This window comes from Taudactylus pleione, unplaced genomic scaffold (genome assembly GCF_031769625.1).
Source record: "Taudactylus pleione unplaced genomic scaffold, aTauple2 ptg001966l, whole genome shotgun sequence".
Lineage (NCBI taxonomy): Eukaryota > Metazoa > Chordata > Amphibia > Anura > Myobatrachidae > Taudactylus > Taudactylus pleione.
Window position 1 is genome coordinate 401,491 of NW_028286362.1, and position 19,131 is coordinate 420,621.

The 19,131-nt window shown below is 41.4% G+C and overlaps 1 protein-coding gene across 1 annotated transcript in view; it reads left to right on the plus strand.

Annotated features, from left to right (window-relative positions):
* LOC148436086 (general transcription factor 3C polypeptide 2-like) overlaps window positions 1-19,131 on the plus strand; it is a gene marked incomplete at its 3' end in the record, with an annotated part of 85,897 nt that overhangs the window by 27,025 nt on the left and 39,741 nt on the right. The window contains exons 9-10 of the mRNA XM_088465354.1: window positions 15,477-15,585; window positions 15,715-15,832. Coding sequence (XP_088321480.1) covers window positions 15,477-15,585; window positions 15,715-15,832 — 227 coding nt within the window. The remainder of the gene's footprint in view (window positions 1-15,476; window positions 15,586-15,714; window positions 15,833-19,131) is intronic.

Genomic DNA, 19,131 nt, shown 5'->3' on the forward strand with positions numbered 1-19,131 from the left:
CCCCCAATCTCTGTACTGTAGTATTAAGACCCATCCCCCTATCACTGCACTGTAGTATTTGTAGTAGTAGCTCCCATCCCCCAATCACTGTACTGTAGTAGTAGCTCCCATCCCCCAATCACTGTAGTAGTAGTAGCTCCCTTCCCCCAATCACTGTAGTAGTAGTAGCTCCCTTCCCCCAATCACTGTAATAGTGTAGTAGTAGCTCCCATCCCCCAATCACTGCTCTGTAGTAGTAGTAGTAGTAGCTCCCTCCCCCAATCACTGTAGTAGTAGAGCAGTAGTAGCTCCCATCCCCCAATCACTGCACGGTAGTATTTGTAGTAGTAGCTCACATCCCCCAATCACTGTACTGTAGTAGTAGGTCCCATCCCCCAATCACTGTACTGTAGTAGTAGTAGGTCCCATCCCCCAATCACTGTACTGTAGTAGTGGTAGTAGGTCCCATCCCCCAATCTCTGTACTGTAGTAGTAGTAGTAGGTCCCATCCCCCAATCACTGTACTGTAGTAGTAGCTCCCATCCCCCAATCACTGTTGTAGTAGTAGTAGTAGTAATAGCTCCCATCCCCCAATCACTGTACTGTAGTTGTAGCTCCCATTCCCCAATCACTGTAGTAGTAGTTATGGCTCCCATCCCCCAATTACTGTAGTAGTAGTGTAGTAGCTCCCATCCCCCAATCACTGTAATGTAGTAGTAGCTCCCATCCCCCAATCACTGTAGTAGTAGTAGTAATGGCTCCCATTCCCCAATCACTGTAGTAGTAGTGTAGTAGCTCCCATCCCCCAATCACTGTAGTAGTAGTAGTAGTAGCTCCCATCCCCCAATCACTGTAGTAGTAGTAGTAGCTCCCATTCCCCAATCACTGTAGTAGTAGTAGTAGTAATGGCTCCCATTCCCCAATCACTGTAGTAGTAGTGTAGTAGCTCCCATCCCCCAATCACTGTAGTAGTAGTAGTAGCTCCCATCCCCCAATCACTGTAGTAGTAGTAGTAGTAGTAGCTCCCATCCCCCAATCACTGTAGTAGTAGTAGTAGCTCCCATTCCCCAATCACTGTAGTAGTAGTAGTAATGGCTCCCATTCCCCAATCACTGTAGTAGTAGTGTAGTAGCTCCCATCCCCCAATCACTGTAGTAGTAGTAGTAGTAGCTCCCATCCCCCAATCACTGTAGTAGTAGTAGTAGTAGCTCCCATTCCCCAATCACTGTAGTAGTAGTAGCTCCCATCCCCCAATCACTGTACTGTAGTAGTAGCTCCCATCCCCCAGTCACTGTAGGAGTAGTAGTAGTAGTAGCTCCCATCCCCCAATCACTGTAGTAGTAGTAGTAATGGCTCCCATTCCCCAATCACTGTAGTAGTAGTGTAATAGCTCCCATCCCCCAATCACTGTACTGTAGTAGTAGCTCCCATCCCCCAATCACTGTACTGTAGTAGTAGCTCCCATCCCCCAATCACTGTAGTAGTAGTAGTAATGGCTCCCATCCCCCAATCACTGTAGTAGTAGTAGTAATGGCTCCCATTCCCCAATCACTGTAGTAGTAGTGTAGTAGCTCCCATCCCCCAATCACTGTAGTAGTAGTAGTAGTAGTAGTAGCTCCCATCCCCCAATCACTGTACTGTAGTAGTAGTAGCTCCCATTCCCCAATCACTGTAGTAGTAGTAGCTCCCATCCCCCAATCACAGTAGTAGTAGTAATGGCTCCCATTTCCCAATCACTGTAGTAGTAGTAGTAGCAGCGCCCATCCCCCAATCACTGCACTGTAGTATTTGTAGTAGTAGCTCCCATCCCCCAGTTGCTGCACTGTAGTAGTAGTAGTAGTAGCTCCCTCCCCCAATCACTGTAGTAGTAGAGTAGTAGTAGCTCCCATCCCCCAATCACTGTAATAGTGTAGTAGTAGCTCCCATCCCCCAATCACTGCTCTGTAGTAGTAGTAGCTCCCTCCCCCAATCACTGTAGTAGTAGAGTAGTAGTAGCTCCCATCCCCCAATCACTGCACGGTAGTATTTGTAGTAGTAGCTCACATCCCCCAATCACTGTACTGTAGTAGTGGTAGTAGGTCCCATCCCCCAATCTCTGTACTGTAGTAGTAGTAGGTCCCATCCCCCAATCACTGTACTGTAGTAGTAGCTCCCATCCCCCAATCACAGTAGTAGTAGTGTAGTAGCTACCATCCCCCAATCACAGTAGTAGTAATGGCTCCCATTCCCCAATCACTGTAGTAGTAGTGTAGTAGCTCCCATCCCCCAATCACTGTACTGTAGTAGTAGCTCCCATTCCCCAATCACTGTAGTAGTAGTGTAGTAGCTCCCATCCCCCAATCACTGTACTGTAGTAGTAGCTCCCATCCCCCAATCACTGTAGTAGTAGTAGTAGTAGTAGTAGTAGCTCCCATCCCCCAATCACTGTACTGTAGTAGTAGCTCCCATCCCCCAATCACTGTAGTAGTAGTAGTAGTAATGGCTCCCATCCCCCAATCACTGTAGTAGTAGTGTAGTAGCTCCCTTCCCCCAATCACTGTACTGTAGTAGTAGCTCCCATCCCCCAATCACTGTAGTAGTAGTAGTCGTAGCTCCCATCCCCCAATCACTGTACTGTAGTAGTAGCTCCCATCCCCCAATCACTGTAGTAGTAGTAGTAGTAGTAGCTCCCATCCCCCAATCGCTGTACTGTAGTAGTAGCTCCCATCCCCCAATCACTGTACTGTAGTAGTAGTAGTAATGGCTCCCATCCCCCAATCACTGTAGTAGTAGTGTAGTAGCTCCCATCCCCCAATCACTGTACTGTAGTAGTAGCTCCCATCCCCCAATCACTGTAGTAGTAGTAGTAGTAGTAGCTCCCATCCCCCAATCGCTGTACTGTAGTAGTAGCTCCCATCCCCCAATCACTGTACTGTAGTAGTAGTAGTAATGGCTCCCATCCCCCAATCACTGTAGTAGTAGTAATGGCTCCCATCCCCCAATCACTGTAGTAGTAGTAGTAGTAGTAATGGCTCCCTTTCCCCAATCACAGTAGTAGTAGTATCTCCCATCTCCCAATCACTGTAGTAGTAGTAGTAGTAGCTCCCATCCCCCAATCACTGTAGTAGTAGTAGTAGTAGTAGCTCCCATCCCCCAATCACTGTAGTAGTAGTAGTAGTAGCTCCCATCCCCCAATCACTGTAGTAGTAGTAGTAGCTCCCATTCCCCAATCACTGTAGTAGTAGTAGTAGCTCCCATTCCCCAAATCACTGTAGTAGTAGTAGTAGCTCCCATTCCCCAAATCACTGTAGTAGTAGTAGTAGCTCCCATTCCCCAATCACTGTAGTAGTAGTAGTAGTAGCTCCCATCCCCCAATCACTGTAGTAGTAGTAGTAGCTCCCATTCCCCAAATCACTGTAGTAGTAGTAGTAATGGCTCCCATTCCCCAATCACTGTAGTAGTAGTAGTAGTAGTAGCTCCCATCCCCCAATCACTGTACTGTAGTAGTAGCTCCCATCCTCCAATCACTGTAGTAGTAGTAGCTCCCATCCCCCAATCACTGTACTGTAGTAGTAGCTCCCATCCCCCAATCACTGTAGTAGTAATGGCTCCCATCCCCCAATCACTGTAGTAGTAGTGTAGTAGCTCCCTTCCCCCAATCACTGTACTGTAGTAGTAGCTCCCATCCCCCAATCACTGTAGTAGTAGTAGTAGTAGCTCCCATCCCCCAATCACTGTACTGTAGTAGTAGCTCCCATCCCCCAATCACTGTAGTAGTAATGGCTCCCATCCCCCAATCACTGTAGTAGTAATGGCTCCCTTTCCCCAATCACAGTAGTAGTAGTAGCTCCCATCCCCCAATCACTGTAGTAGTAGTAGTAGCTCCCATCCCCCAATCACTGTAGTAGTAGTAGTAGCTCCCATCCCCCAATCACTGTAGTAGTAGTAGTAGTAGTAGTAGCTCCCATCCCCCAATCACTGTACTGTAGTAGTAGCTCCCATCCCCCAATCACTGTACTGTAGTAGTAGCTCCCATCCCCCAATCACTGTAGTAGTAGTAGTAATGGCTCCCATCCCCCAATCACTGTAGTAGTAGTGTAGTAGCTCCCAGCCCCCAATCACTGTAGTAGTAGTAGTAGTAGTAGCTCCCAATCACTGTAGTAGTAGTAGTAGTAGTAGCTCCCATCCCCCAATCGCTGTACTGTAGTAGTAGCTCCCATCCCCCAATCACTGTACTGTAGTAGTAGTAGTAATGGCTCCCATCCCCCAATCACTGTAGTAGTAGTAATGGCTCCCATCCCCCAATCACTGTAGTAGTAGTAGTAGCTCCCATTCCCCAATCACTGTAGTAGTAGTAGTAGCTCCCATCCCCCAATCACTGTAGTAGTAGTAGTAGCTCCCATTCCCCAATCACTGTAGTAGTAGTAGTAGCTCCCATTCCCCAAATCACTGTAGTAGTAGTAGTAATGGCTCCCATTCCCCAATCACTGTAGTAGTAGTAGTAGTAGCTCCCATTCCCCAAATCACTGTAGTAGTAGTAGTAGCTCCCATTCCCCAATCACTGTAGTAGTAGTAGTAGCTCCCATCCCCCAATCACTGTAGTAGTAGTAGTAGCTCCCATTCCCCAAATCACTGTAGTAGTAGTAGTAATGGCTCCCATTCCCCAATCACTGTAGTAGTAGTAGTAGTAGCTCCCATCCCCCAATCACTGTACTGTAGTAGTAGCTCCCATCCTCCAATCACTGTAGTAGTAGTAGCTCCCATCCCCCAATCACTGTACTGTAGTAGTAGCTCCCATCCCCCAATCACTGTAGTAGTAATGGCTCCCATCCCCCAATCACTGTAGTAGTAGTGTAGTAGCTCCCAGCCCCCAATCACTGTACTGTAGTAGTAGCTCCCATCCCCCAATCACTGTAGTAGTAGTAGTAGTAGCTCCCATCCCCCAATCACTGTACTGTAGTAGTAGCTCCCATCCCCCAATCACTGTAGTAGTAGTAGTAATGGCTCCCATCCCCCAATCACTGTAGTAGTAATGGCTCCCTTTCCCCAATCACAGTAGTAGTAGTAGCTCCCATCCCCCAATCACTGTAGTAGTAGTAGTAGCTCCCATCCCCCAATCACTGTAGTAGTAGTAGTAGCTCCCATCCCCCAATCACTGTAGTAGTAGTAGTAGTAGCTCCCATCCCCCAATCACTGTACTGTAGTAGTAGCTCCCATAGTAGTAGTTGTAGTAGTAGTCGTAGCAGTAGTAGTAGTGTAGCAGTAGTAGTAGTAGTAGTATTGTAGTAGTGTAGTAGTAGTGTAGCAGTAGTAGTAGTGTAGTAGTAGTGTAGCAGTAGTAGTAGTGTAGCAGTAGTAGTAGTGTAGTATTGTAGTAGTGTAGTAGTTGTAGTAGTGTAGTATTGTAGTTGTAGTAGTATTGTAGTTGTAGCAGTAGTATTGTAGTTGTAGTAGTAGTAGTGTAGCAGTAGTAGTGTAGCAGTAGTTGTAGTAGTAGTAGTGTAGCAGTAGTAGTAGTAGTAGTGTAGTTGTAGTAGTAGTAGTATTGTAGTAGTGTAGCAGTAGTAGTATTGTAGTAGTTGTAGTAGTGTAGTTGTAGTAGTGTAGCAGTAGTAGTGTAGCAGTAGTAGTATTGTAGTAGTTGTAGTAGTGTAGTTGTAGTAGTGTAGCAGTAGTAGTGTAGTAGTAGTAGTGTAGCAGTAGTATTGTAGTAGTATTGTAGTAGTGTAGCAGTAGTAGTGTAGCAGTAGTAGTATTGTAGTAGTGTAGTAGTAGTAGTGTAGTATTGTAGTTGTAGTAGTAGTATTGTAGTTGTAGTAGTAGTGTAGCAGTAGTAGTGTAGCAGTAGTAGTAGTGTAGCTGTAGTAGTAGTAGTAGTGTAGTAGTGTAGTAGTTGTAGTTGTAGCAGTAGTATTGTAGTTGTAGTAGTAGTAGTAGTGTAGCAGTAGCAGTAGTAGTAGTTGTAGTAGTTGTAGTAGTAGTAGTGTAGCAGTAGTAGTAGTAGTGTAGTAGTAGTAGTAGTAGTGTAGTATTGTAGTTGTAGTAGTAGTATTGTAGTTGTAGTAGTGTAGCAGTAGTTGTAGTAGTTGTAGTAGTGTAGCAGTAGTAGTGTAGTAGTAGTAGTGTAGCAGTAGTGTAGTATTGTAGTTGTAGTAGTATTGTAGTAGTGTAGCAGTAGTAGTGTAGTAGTGTAGTATTGTAGTTGTAGGAGTGTAGTAGTAGTAGTAGTGTAGCAGTAGTAGTAGTATTGTAGTTGTAGTAGTAGTAGTGTAGCAGTAGTAGTAGTAGTGTAGTAGTGTAGTAGTATTGTAGTATTGTAGTAGTAGTAGTATTGTAGTTGTAGTATTGTAGTTGTAGTATTAGTGTAGCAGTATTAGTGTTGCAGTAGTAGTATTGTAGTAGTGTAGCAGTAGTAGTGTAGCAGTATTAGTGTTGCAGTAGTAGTATTGTAGTAGTTGTAGTAGTGTAGTAGTAGTAGTGTAGCAGTAGTAGTGTAGTAGTAGTAGTGTAGTAGTAGTAGTATTGTAGTAGTGTAGCAGTAGTAGTAGTAGTGTAGTAGTGTAGTAGTATTGTAGTATTGTAGTAGTAGTATTGTAGTTGTAGTATTGTAGTTGTAGTATTAGTGTAGCAGTATTAGTGTTGCAGTAGTAGTATTGTAGTAGTGTAGCAGTAGTAGTGTAGCAGTATTAGTGTTGCAGTAGTAGTATTGTAGTAGTTGTAGTAGTGTAGTGTAGCAGTAGTAGTAGTGTAGTAGTGTAGTAGTATTGTAGTATTGTAGTAGTAGTAGTATTGTAGTTGTAGTATTGTAGTTGTAGTATTAGTGTAGCAGTATTAGTGTTGCAGTAGTAGTATTGTAGTAGTGTAGCAGTAGTAGTGTAGCAGTATTAGTGTTGCAGTAGTAGTATTGTAGTAGTTGTAGTAGTGTAGTTGTAGTAGTGTAGCAGTAGTAGTGTAGTAGTAGTAGTGTAGTAGTAGTATTGTAGTAGTGTAGCAGTAGTAGTGTAGCAGTAGTAGTATTGTAGTAGTGTAGTAGTAGTAGTGTAGTATTGTAGTTGTAGTAGTAGTATTGTAGTTGTAGTAGTAGTGTAGCAGTAGTAGTAGTGTAGTAGTAGTAGTAGTGTAGTAGTGTAGTAGTTGTAGTTGTAGCAGTAGTATTGTAGTTGTAGTAGTAGTAGTAGTAGTGTAGCAGTAGCAGTAGTAGTAGTTGTAGTAGTTGTAGTAGTAGTAGTGTAGCAGTAGTAGTAGTAGTGTAGTATTGTAGTAGTAGTAGTAGTAGTAGTAGTGTAGTATTGTAGTTGTAGTAGTAGTATTGTAGTTGTAGTAGTGTAGCAGTAGTTGTAGTAGTTGTAGTAGTGTAGCAGTAGTAGTGTAGTAGTAGTAGTGTAGCAGTAGTGTAGTATTGTAGTTGTAGTAGTATTGTAGTAGTAGTAGTGTAGCAGTAGTAGTGTAGCAGTAGTAGTGTAGTATTGTAGTTGTAGTAGTATTGTAGTTGTAGCAGTAGTATTGTAGTTGTAGTAGTAGTAGTGTAGCAGTAGTAGTGTAGCAGTAGTTGTAGTAGTGTAGCAGTAGTAGTAGTAGTAGTGTAGTTGTAGTAGTAGTAGTATTGTAGTAGTGTAGCAGTAGTAGTATTGTAGTAGTTGTAGTAGTGTAGTTGTAGTAGTGTAGCAGTAGTAGTGTAGTAGTAGTATTGTAGTAGTTGTAGTAGTGTAGTTGTAGTAGTGTAGCAGTAGTAGTGTAGTAGTAGTAGTGTAGCAGTAGTATTGTAGTAGTATTGTAGTAGTGTAGCAGTAGTATTGTAGTTGTAGTAGTAGTATTGTAGTTGTAGTAGTGTAGCAGTAGTTGTAGTAGTTGTAGTAGTGTAGCAGTAGTAGTGTAGTAGTAGTAGTGTAGCAGTAGTGTAGTATTGTAGTTGTAGTAGTATTGTAGTAGTGTAGCAGTAGTAGTGTAGCAGTAGTAGTGTAGTATTGTAGTTGTAGGAGTGTAGTAGTAGTAGTAGTGTAGCAGTAGTAGTAGTATTGTAGTTGTAGTAGTAGTAGTGTAGCAGTAGTAGTAGTAGTGTAGTAGTGTAGTAGTATTGTAGTATTGTAGTAGTAGTAGTATTGTAGTTGTAGTATTGTAGTTGTAGTATTAGTGTAGCAGTATTAGTGTTGCAGTAGTAGTATTGTAGTAGTGTAGCAGTAGTAGTGTAGCAGTATTAGTGTTGCAGTAGTAGTATTGTAGTAGTTGTAGTAGTGTAGTTGTAGTTGTGTAGCAGTAGTAGTGTAGCAGTAGTAGTGTAGCAGTAGTAGTAGTAGTATTGTAGTAGTGTAGCAGTAGTAGTGTAGCAGTAGTAGTATTGTAGTAGTGTAGTAGTAGTAGTAGTAGTGTAGTATTGTAGTTGTAGTTGTAGTAGTAGTATTGTAGTAGTAGTGTAGCAGTAGCAGTAGTAGTAGTGTAGCAGTAGTAGTAGTGTAGCAGTAGTAGTAGTGTAGTAGTAGTAGTAGTATTGTAGTAGTTGTAGTAGTGTAGTTGTAGTAGTAGTGTAGTTGTAGTAGTAGTATTGTAGTAGTGTAGTAGTATTGTAGTAGTATTGTAGTAGTGTAGCAGTAGTAGTGTAGCAGTAGTAGTATTGTAGTAGTGTAGTAGTAGTGTAGTATTGTAGTTGTAGTAGTAGTATTGTAGTTGTAGTAGTAGTAGTAGTGTAGTAGTAGTAGTGTAGTAGTAGTAGTAGTAGTATTGTAGTAGTGTAGTAGTTGTAGTAGTGTAGTATTGTAGTTGTAGTAGTATTGTAGTTGTAGCAGTAGTATTGTAGTTGTAGTAGTAGTGTAGCAGTAGTAGTAGTGTAGCAGTAGTTGTAGTAGTTGTAGTAGTGTAGTAGTAGTAGTGTAGCAGTAGTAGTGTAGTAGTAGTAGTGTAGTAGTAGTATTGTAGTAGTGTAGCAGTAGTAGTAGTAGTGTAGTAGTGTAGTAGTATTGTAGTATTGTAGTAGTAGTAGTATTGTAGTTGTAGTATTGTAGTTGTAGTATTAGTGTAGCAGTATTAGTGTTGCAGTAGTAGTATTGTAGTAGTGTAGCAGTAGTAGTGTAGCAGTATTAGTGTTGCAGTAGTAGTATTGTAGTAGTTGTAGTAGTGTAGTGTAGCAGTAGTAGTAGTAGTGTAGTAGTGTAGTAGTATTGTAGTATTGTAGTAGTAGTAGTATTGTAGTTGTAGTATTGTAGTTGTAGTATTAGTGTAGCAGTATTAGTGTTGCAGTAGTAGTAGTGTAGCAGTAGTAGTGTAGCAGTATTAGTGTTGCAGTAGTAGTATTGTAGTAGTTGTAGTAGTGTAGTTGTAGTAGTGTAGCAGTAGTAGTGTAGTAGTAGTAGTGTAGTAGTAGTATTGTAGTAGTGTAGCAGTAGTAGTGTAGCAGTAGTAGTATTGTAGTAGTGTAGTAGTAGTAGTGTAGTATTGTAGTTGTAGTAGTAGTATTGTAGTTGTAGTAGTAGTGTAGCAGTAGTAGTAGTGTAGTAGTAGTAGTAGTAGTGTAGTAGTGTAGTAGTTGTAGTTGTAGCAGTAGTATTGTAGTTGTAGTAGTAGTAGTAGTAGTGTAGCAGTAGCAGTAGTAGTAGTTGTAGTAGTTGTAGTAGTAGTAGTGTAGCAGTAGTAGTAGTAGTGTAGTATTGTAGTAGTAGTAGTAGTAGTAGTGTAGTATTGTAGTTGTAGTAGTAGTATTGTAGTTGTAGTAGTGTAGCAGTAGTTGTAGTAGTTGTAGTAGTGTAGCAGTAGTAGTGTAGTAGTAGTAGTGTAGCAGTAGTGTAGTATTGTAGTTGTAGTAGTATTGTAGTAGTAGTAGTGTAGCAGTAGTAGTGTAGCAGTAGTAGTGTAGTATTGTAGTTGTAGTAGTATTGTAGTTGTAGCAGTAGTATTGTAGTTGTAGTAGTAGTAGTGTAGCAGTAGTTGTAGTAGTAGTAGTGTAGCAGTAGTAGTAGTAGTAGTGTAGTTGTAGTAGTAGTAGTATTGTAGTAGTGTAGCAGTAGTAGTATTGTAGTAGTTGTAGTAGTGTAGTTGTAGTAGTGTAGCAGTAGTAGTGTAGTAGTAGTATTGTAGTAGTTGTAGTAGTGTAGTTGTAGTAGTGTAGCAGTAGTAGTGTAGTAGTAGTAGTGTAGCAGTAGTATTGTAGTAGTATTGTAGTAGTGTCGCAGTAGTATTGTAGTTGTAGTAGTAGTATTGTAGTTGTAGTAGTGTAGCAGTAGTTGTAGTAGTTGTAGTAGTGTAGCAGTAGTAGTGTAGTAGTAGTAGTGTAGCAGTAGTGTAGTATTGTAGTTGTAGTAGTATTGTAGTAGTGTAGCAGTAGTAGTGTAGCAGTAGTAGTGTAGTATTGTAGTTGTAGGAGTGTAGTAGTAGTAGTAGTGTAGCAGTAGTAGTAGTATTGTAGTTGTAGTAGTAGTAGTGTAGCAGTAGTAGTAGTAGTGTAGTAGTGTAGTAGTATTGTAGTATTGTAGTAGTAGTAGTATTGTAGTTGTAGTATTGTAGTTGTAGTATTAGTGTAGCAGTATTAGTGTTGCAGTAGTAGTATTGTAGTAGTGTAGCAGTAGTAGTGTAGCAGTATTAGTGTTGCAGTAGTAGTATTGTAGTAGTTGTAGTAGTGTAGTTGTGTAGCAGTAGTAGTGTAGCAGTAGTAGTGTAGCAGTAGTAGTAGTAGTATTGTAGTAGTGTAGCAGTAGTAGTGTAGCAGTAGTAGTATTGTAGTAGTGTAGTAGTAGTAGTAGTAGTGTAGTATTGTAGTTGTAGTTGTAGTAGTAGTATTGTAGTAGTAGTGTAGCAGTAGCAGTAGTAGTAGTGTAGCAGTAGTAGTAGTGTAGTAGTAGTAGTAGTATTGTAGTAGTTGTAGTAGTGTAGTTGTAGTAGTAGTGTAGTTGTAGTAGTAGTATTGTAGTAGTGTAGTAGTGTAGTAGTAGTTGTAGCAGTAGTAGTAGTAGTATTGTAGTAGTAGTAGTAGTAGTATTGTAGTTGTAGTATTGTAGTTGTAGTATTAGTGTAGCAGTATTAGTGTTGCAGTAGTAGCAGTAGTAGTAGTGTAGCAGTAGTAGTAGTGTAGTAGTAGTAGTAGTATTGTAGTAGTTGTAGTAGTGTAGTATTGTAGTTGTAGTAGTATTGTAGTTGTAGCAGTAGTATTGTAGTTGTAGTAGTAGTAGTAGTGTAGCAGTAGTAGTAGTGTAGCAGTAGTAGTAGTGTAGCAGTAGTAGTAGTGTAGTAGTAGTGTAGTATTGTAGTAGTAGTAGTGTAGCAGTAGTAGTTGTAGTTGTAGTAGTGTAGTTGTAGTAGTAGTGTAGTTGTAGTAGTAGTATTGTAGTAGTGTAGTAGTGTAGTAGTAGTTGTAGCAGTAGTAGTAGTAGTATTGTAGTAGTAGTAGTAGTATTGTAGTAGTAGCAGTGTTGTAGTATTGTAGTTGTAGTATTAGTGTAGCAGTATTAGTGTTGCAGTAGTAGTATTGTAGTAGTGTAGCAGTAGTAGTGTAGCAGTAGAAGTGTAGCAGTAGTAGTATTGTAGTAGTGTAGCAGTAGTAGTGTAGCAGTAGTAGTATTGTAGTAGTTGTAGTAGTGTAGCAGTAGTAGTGTAGCAGTAGTAGTGTAGTAGTATTGTAGTAGTATTGTAGTAGTGTAGCAGTAGTAGTGTAGCAGTAGTAGTATTGTAGTAGTGTAGTAGTAGTGTAGTATTGTAGTTGTAGTAGTAGTATTGTAGTTGTAGTAGTAGTAGTAGTGTAGTAGTAGTAGTGTAGTAGTAGTAGTAGTAGTATTGTAGTAGTGTAGTAGTTGTAGTAGTGTAGTATTGTAGTTGTAGTAGTATTGTAGTTGTAGCAGTAGTATTGTAGTTGCAGTAGTAGTAGTGTAGCAGTAGTTGTAGTAGTTGTAGTAGTGTAGTAGTAGTAGTGTAGCAGTAGTAGTAGTGTAGTAGTAGTGTAGTATTGTAGTAGTAGTAGTAGTGTAGCAGTAGTAGTTGTAGTAGTTGTAGTAGTGTAGTTGTAGCAGTAGTAGTATTGTAGTAGTGTAGTAGTAGCAGTAGTAGTGTAGTTGTAGTAGTATTGTAGTAGTGTAGTAGTGTAGTTGTAGTAGTATTGTAGTAGTAGTAGTAGTATTGTAGTTGTAGCAGTAGTAGTAGTTGTAGTAGTTGTAGTAGTAGTAGTGTAGCAGTAGTAGTAGTAGTGTAGTATTGTAGTAGTAGTAGTAGTAGTAGTGTAGTATTGTAGTTGTAGTAGTAGTATTGTAGTTGTAGTAGTGTAGCAGTAGTAGTAGTGTAGTAGTAGTAGTAGTGTAGCAGTAGCAGTAGTAGTGTAGCAGTAGTAGTAGTGTAGTAGTAGTAGTAGTGTAGTAGTGTAGTAGTTGTAGTTGTAGCAGTAGTATTGTAGTTGTAGTAGTAGTAGTAGTGTAGCAGTAGCAGTAGTGTAGTAGTAGTGTAGCAGTAGTAGTATTGTAGTAGTGTAGTAGTAGTAGTAGTAGTAGTAGTGTAGTATTGTAGTTGTAGTAGTAGTGTAGCAGTAGCAGTAGTAGTGTAGTAGTGTAGTAGTGTAGTAGTTGTAGTTGTAGCAGTAGTATTGTAGTTGTAGCAGTAGTATTGTAGTTGTAGCAGTAGCAGTAGTAGTAGTTGTAGTAGTTGTAGTAGTAGTAGTGTAGCAGTAGTAGTAGTAGTGTAGTATTGTAGTAGTAGTAGTAGTGTAGTATTGTAGTTGTAGTAGTAGTATTGTAGTTGTAGTAGTGTAGCAGTAGTTGTAGTAGTTGTAGTAGTGTAGTAGTAGTAGTGTAGCAGTAGTGTAGTATTGTAGTTGTAGTAGTATTGTAGTAGTAGTAGTGTAGCAGTAGTAGTGTAGCAGTAGTAGTGTAGTATTGTAGTTGTAGGAGTGTAGTAGTAGTAGTAGTGTAGCAGTAGTAGTAGTATTGTAGTAGTAGTAGTGTAGCAGTAGTAGTAGTAGTGTAGTAGTATTGTAGTAGTAGTAGTAGTATTGTAGTTGTAGTATTGTAGTTGTAGTATTAGTGTAGCAGTATTAGTGTTGCAGTAGTAGTATTGTAGTAGTGTAGCAGTAGTAGTGTAGCAGTATTAGTGTTGCAGTAGTAGTATTGTAGTAGTTGTAGTAGTGTAGTTGTAGTTGTGTAGCAGTAGTAGTGTAGTAGTAGTATTGTAGTAGTGTAGCAGTAGTAGTATTGTAGTAGTGTAGTAGTAGTAGTGTAGTATTGTAGTTGTAGTTGTAGTAGTAGTATTGTAGTAGTAGTGTAGCAGTAGCAGTAGTAGTAGTGTAGCAGTAGTAGTAGTGTAGTAGTAGTAGTATTGTAGTAGTTGTAGTAGTGTAGTATTGTAGTTGTAGTAGTATTGTAGTTGTAGCAGTAGTATTGTAGTTGTAGTAGTAGTAGTAGTGTAGCAGTAGCAGTAGTAGTAGTGTAGCAGTAGTTGTAGTAGTTGTAGTAGTGTAGTAGTAGTAGTTGTAGCAGTAGTAGTTGTAGTAGTGTAGTTGTAGTAGTAGTGTAGTTGTAGTAGTAGTATTGTAGTAGTGTAGTAGTGTAGTAGTAGTTGTAGCAGTAGTAGTAGTAGTATTGTAGTAGTAGTAGTATTGTAGTAGTAGCAGTGTTGTAGTATTGTAGTTGTAGTATTAGTGTAGCAGTATTAGTGTTGCAGTAGTAGTATTGTAGTAGTGTAGCAGTAGTAGTGTAGCAGTAGAAGTGTAGCAGTAGTAGTATTGTAGTAGTGTAGCAGTAGTAGTGTAGCAGTAGTAGTATTGTAGTAGTTGTAGTAGTGTAGCAGTAGTAGTGTAGTAGTATTGTAGTAGTATTGTAGTAGTGTAGCAGTAGTAGTGTAGCAGTAGTAGTATTGTAGTAGTGTAGTAGTAGTAGTGTAGTATTGTAGTTGTAGTAGTAGTATTGTAGTTGTAGTAGTAGTAGTAGTGTAGCAGTAGTAGTAGTGTAGTAGTAGTAGTAGTATTGTAGTAGTGTAGTAGTTGTAGTAGTGTAGTATTGTAGTTGTAGTAGTATTGTAGTTGTAGTTGTAGCAGTAGTATTGTAGTTGTAGCAGTAGTATTGTAGTTGTAGTAGTAGTAGTGTAGTAGTAGTGTAGCAGTAGTTGTAGTAGTTGTAGTAGTGTAGTAGTAGTAGTGTAGCAGTAGTAGTAGTGTAGTAGTAGTGTAGTATTGTAGTAGTAGTAGTAGTGTAGCAGTTGTAGTAGTGTAGTTGTAGCAGTAGTAGTATTGTAGTAGTGTAGTAGTAGTAGCAGTAGTAGTGTAGTTGTAGTAGTAGTATTGTAGTAGTGTAGTAGTGTAGTAGTAGTTGTAGTAGTATTGTAGTAGTAGCAGTAGTAGTAGTAGTATTGTAGTAGTGTAGTAGTTGTAGTATTGTAGTTGTAGTAGTAGTATTGTAGTTGTAGCAGTATTGTAGTCTTGTAGTAGTGTAGTAGTCTTGTAGTAGTGTAGTAGTCTTGTAGTAGTGTAGTTGTAGTAGTAGTATTGTAGTAGTGTAGTAGTAGTAGCAGTAGTAGTGTAGTAGTAGTATTGTAGTAGTGTAGTAGTAGTAGTATTGTAGTAGTGTAGTAGTAGTTGTAGTAGTAGTAGTATTGTAGTAGTAGTGTAGTAGTAGCAGTAGTAGTAGTGTAGTAGTAGTATTGTAGTAGTAGTTGTAGCAGTAGTAGTAGTAGTATTGTAGTAGTAGTGCAGTAGTAGCAGTAGTAGTAGTATTGTAGTATTGTAGTAGTGTAGTTGTAGTAGTATTGTAGTATTGTAGTAGTGTAGTTTTAGTAGTATTGTAGTTGTAGCAGTAGTAGCAGTAGTAGTAGTTGTAGCAGTAGTAGTAGTGTAGTTGTAGTATTGTAGTAGTGTAGTTGTAGTAGTATTGTAGTTGTAGTATTGTAGTTGTAGTATTGTAGTAGTGTAGTTGTAGTAGTATTGTAGTTGTAGTATTGTAGTTGTAGTATTGTAGTAGTGTAGTTGTAGCAGTAGTAGTATTGTAGTTGTAGTATTGTAGTATTGTAGTATTGTAGTTGTAGTTGTAGTTGTAGTTGTAGTAGTATTGTTGTAGTTGTAGCAGTAGTAGTATTGTAGTTGTAGTATTGTAGTTGTAGTAGTGTAGTTGTAGTAGTGTAGTTGTAGCAGTAGTAGTATTGTAGTTGTAGTTGTAGCAGTAGTATTGTAGTTGTAGTATTGTAGTTGTAGTAGTAGTGTAGCAGTAGTAGTGTAGTAGTTGTAGTTGTAGTAGTGTAGTTGTAGTAGTATTGTAGTTGTAGTTGTAGCAGTAGTATTGTAGTTGTAGTAGTAGTAGTGTAGCAGTAGTTGTAGTAGTGTAGTTGTAGTAGTATTGTAGTAGTAGTAGTAGTAGTATTGTAGTTGTAGCAGTAGTATTGTAGTTGTAGTAGTATTGTAGTAGTAGTAGTAGTTGTAGCAGTAGTAGTAGTAGTAGTATTGTAGTAGTGTAGTAGTAGTAGCAGTAGTAGTGTAGTAGTATTGTAGTAGTAGTAGTGTTTGTGCAGGTTATCCTTTCTCATAGGAGATATCACTATAAATCTGACTTTTTCTTTGTCTTCTGTAGATCGTCTGGGACATCGCTTTCCTACGGGCTGGCAATGGATGAAGGCTGCATATGGGACCTGAAATTCTGTCCTAGTGGAGGATGGGAACTTCCCGGTACTCCCAGGAAGGTAAAGAGATGTTACATATAGCTGTCTCTCAGGATCATAAGCTGGTTACTGGTCAGACGGAGAGATGGGGAGATGTGACCTTAGTGACCCCATAAACTGATGCGTTTTTGGATGTTTCTCCTCCCCCAGACCACAGAGATGGCGAGACTTGGTCTTCTGGCAGCTGCGTTCTCTAGCGGCCATGTTGAAATCTACAGTCTTCCTCATCCAGATTCTCTTTACTCACACCGAAAATCACAGGTAAAAGGTAGGAAGCACCTGGACCATCTTCACTTTTACAATTGTGAGGTAGCACTGCTGAGGCAGGGGATCCAGCCTATTATAGCTCCAGCTCCGGTGAGGCAGGGGATCCGGCCTATTATAGCTCCAGCTCCGGTGAGGCAGGGGATCCGGCCTATTATAGCTCCAGCTCCGGTGAGGCAGGGGATCCGGCCTATTATAGCTGTAGCTTCGGTGAGGCAGGGGATCCGGCCTATTATAGCTGTAGCTTCGGTGAGGCAGGGGATCCGGCCTATTATAGCTGTAGCTTCGGGGAGGCGGGGATCCGGCCTATTATAGTTGTAGCTTCGGTGAGGCAGGGGATCCGGCCTATTATAGCTGCAGCTTCGGTGAGGCAGGGGATCCGGCCTATTATAGCTGCAGCTCCGGTGAGGCAGGGGATCCGGCCTATTATAGCTGCAGCTCCGGTGAGGCAGGGGATCCGGCCTATTATAGATCCAGCTTCGGTGAGGCAGGGGATCCGGCCTATTATAGTTGCAGAGTTAGGTCGGAGATACCAGGTGGCAGAAAGGACAGTGCACACGGGTCATGGTCCTGTAAGTGTCCCTGAGAACCGGCTGTACTACAGACTGAGCCCCCAGCCAGAGAGCTCTCCTGCTCCCACATTACTCAGGACATTGTGCTCTCTCTGTACTGCGTCTGTGTGGTCAGGGGAGAGCTAATGGCCTCTATAATACTCAGAGCCGGGTCCTGCGTCCGACCACTGCACATTGTGTATGACGCCATCGCTGCCCGATATGAGCGCTTCCCCCCGGCACTCTGTACATTACAGACCTCACTCTCTATACTGCCTCCATAGTTCCTATTCCAGCGGGTGCAGCCACCATGTCCATCCCTAATCCCTGCTGCAGCTGTCACTGAGTATAATACTCCATTAGGGGGCCCCCAGGGGCCGGCTCTCTGTGCTTTCATCCACATCCCAGTACATTAGTGCAGACTCCTCCAGATGTGCATTAGGCCTAGAGAGAGAGTGGCGGCCATTATTCACGTGCGCAATGCCCTGTGCTGTACCTGCTGTGCTCCCATTAGGATGAATGAGAATATAGGATTGTACTGATGGTGTGCTCTATGCTGTACCTGCTCTGCTCCCATTAGGATGAATGAGAATATAGGATTGTACTGATGGTGTGTCCTGTGCTGTACCTGCTCTGCTCCCATTAGGATGAATGAGAATATAGGATTGTACTGATGGTGTGCTCTATGCTGTACCTGCTCTGCTCCCATCAGGATGAATGAGAATATAGGATTGTACTGATGGTGTGCCCTGTGCTGTACCTGCTCTGCTCCCATTAGGATGAATGAGAATATAGGATTGTACTGATGGTGTGTCCTGTGCTGTACCTGCTCTGCTCCCATTAGGATGAATGAGAATATAGGATTGTACTGATGGTGTGCTCTATGCTGTACCTGCTCTGCTCCCATTAGGATGAATGAGAATATAGGATTGTACTGATGGTGTGTCCTGTGCTGTACCTGCTCTGCTCCCATTAGGATGAATGAGAATATAGGATTGTGCTGATGGTGTGCCCTGTGCTGTACCTGCTCTGCTCCCATCAGGATGAATGAGAATATAGGATTGTACTGATGGTGTGCCCTGTGCTGTACCTGCTCTGCTCCCATCAGGATGAATGAGAATATAGGATTGTACTGATGGTGTGCCCTGTGCTGTACCTGCTCTGCTCCCATTAGGATGAATGAGAATATAGGATTGTACTGATGGTGTGCTCTGTGCTGTACCTGCTCTGCTCCCATGAGGATGAATGAGAATATAGGATTGTACTGATGGTGTGCCCTGTGCTGTACCTGCTCTGCTCCCATCAGGATGAATGAGAATATAGGATTGTACTGATGGTGTGCCCTGTGCTGTACCTGCTCTGCTCCCATTAGGATGAATGAGAATGTAGGATTATTCTGATGGTGTGCCCTGTGCTGTACCTGCTCTGCTCCCATTAGGATGAATGAGAATGTAGGATTATGCTGATGGTGTGCCCTGTGCTGTACCTGCTCTGCTCCCATCAGGATGAGTGAGAATATAGGATTATGCTGATGGTGTGCCCTGTGCTGTACCTGCTCTGCTCCCATTAGGATGAATGAGAATATAGGATTGTACTGATGGTGTGCCCTGTGCTGTACCTGCTCTGCTCCCATCAGGATGAATGAGAATATAGGATTGTACTGATGGTGTGCCCTGTGCTGTACCTGCTCTGCTCCCATCAGGATGAATGAGAATATAGGATTGTACTGATGGTGTGCCCTGTGCTGTACCTGCTCTGCTCCCATCAGGATGAATGAGAATATAGGATTGTGCTGATGGTGTGCTCTGTGCTGTACCTGCTCTGCTCCCATTAGGATGAATGAGAATATAGGATCGTGCTGATGGTGTGCCCTGTGCTGTACCTGCTCTGCTCCCATTAGGATGAATGAGAATATAGGATTGTACTGATGGTGTGCCCTGTGCTGTACCTGCTCTGCTCCCATCAGGATGAATGAGAATATAGGATTGTACTGATGGTGTGCTCTGTGCTGTACCTGCTCTGCTCCCATTAGGATGAATGAGAATATAGGATTGTACTGATGGTGTGCCCTGTGCTGTACCTGCTCTGCTCCCATCAGGATGAATGAGAATATAGGATTGTACTGATGGTGTGCCCTGTGCTGTACCTGCTCTGCTCCCATTAGGATGAATGAGAATATAGGATTGTACTGATGGTGTGCTCTATGCTGTACCTGCTCTGCTCCCATTAGGATGAATGAGAATATAGGATTGTGCTGATGGTGTGCCCTGTGCTGTACCTGCTCTGCTCCCATTAGGATGAATGAGAATATAGGATTGTGCTGATGGTGTGCCCTGTGCTGTACCTGCTCTGCTCCCATTAGGATGAATGAGAATATAGGATTGTGATGATGGTGTGCCCTGTGCTGTACCTGCTCTGCTCCCATTAGTATGAATGAGAATATAGGATTATACTGATGGTGTGCCCTGTGCTGTACCTGCTCTGCTCCCATTAGTATGAATGAGAATATAGGATTATACTGATGGTGTGCCCTGTGCTGTACCTGCTCTGCTCCCATTAGTATGAATGAGAATATAGGATTATACTGATGGTGTGCCCTGTGCTTTACCTGCTCTGCTCCCATTAGGATGAATGAGAATATAGGATTGTACTGATGGTGTGCCCTGTGCTGTACCTGCTCTGCTCCCATTAGGATGAATGAGAATATAGGATTGTACTGATGGTGTGCCCTGTGCTGTACCTGCTCTGCTCC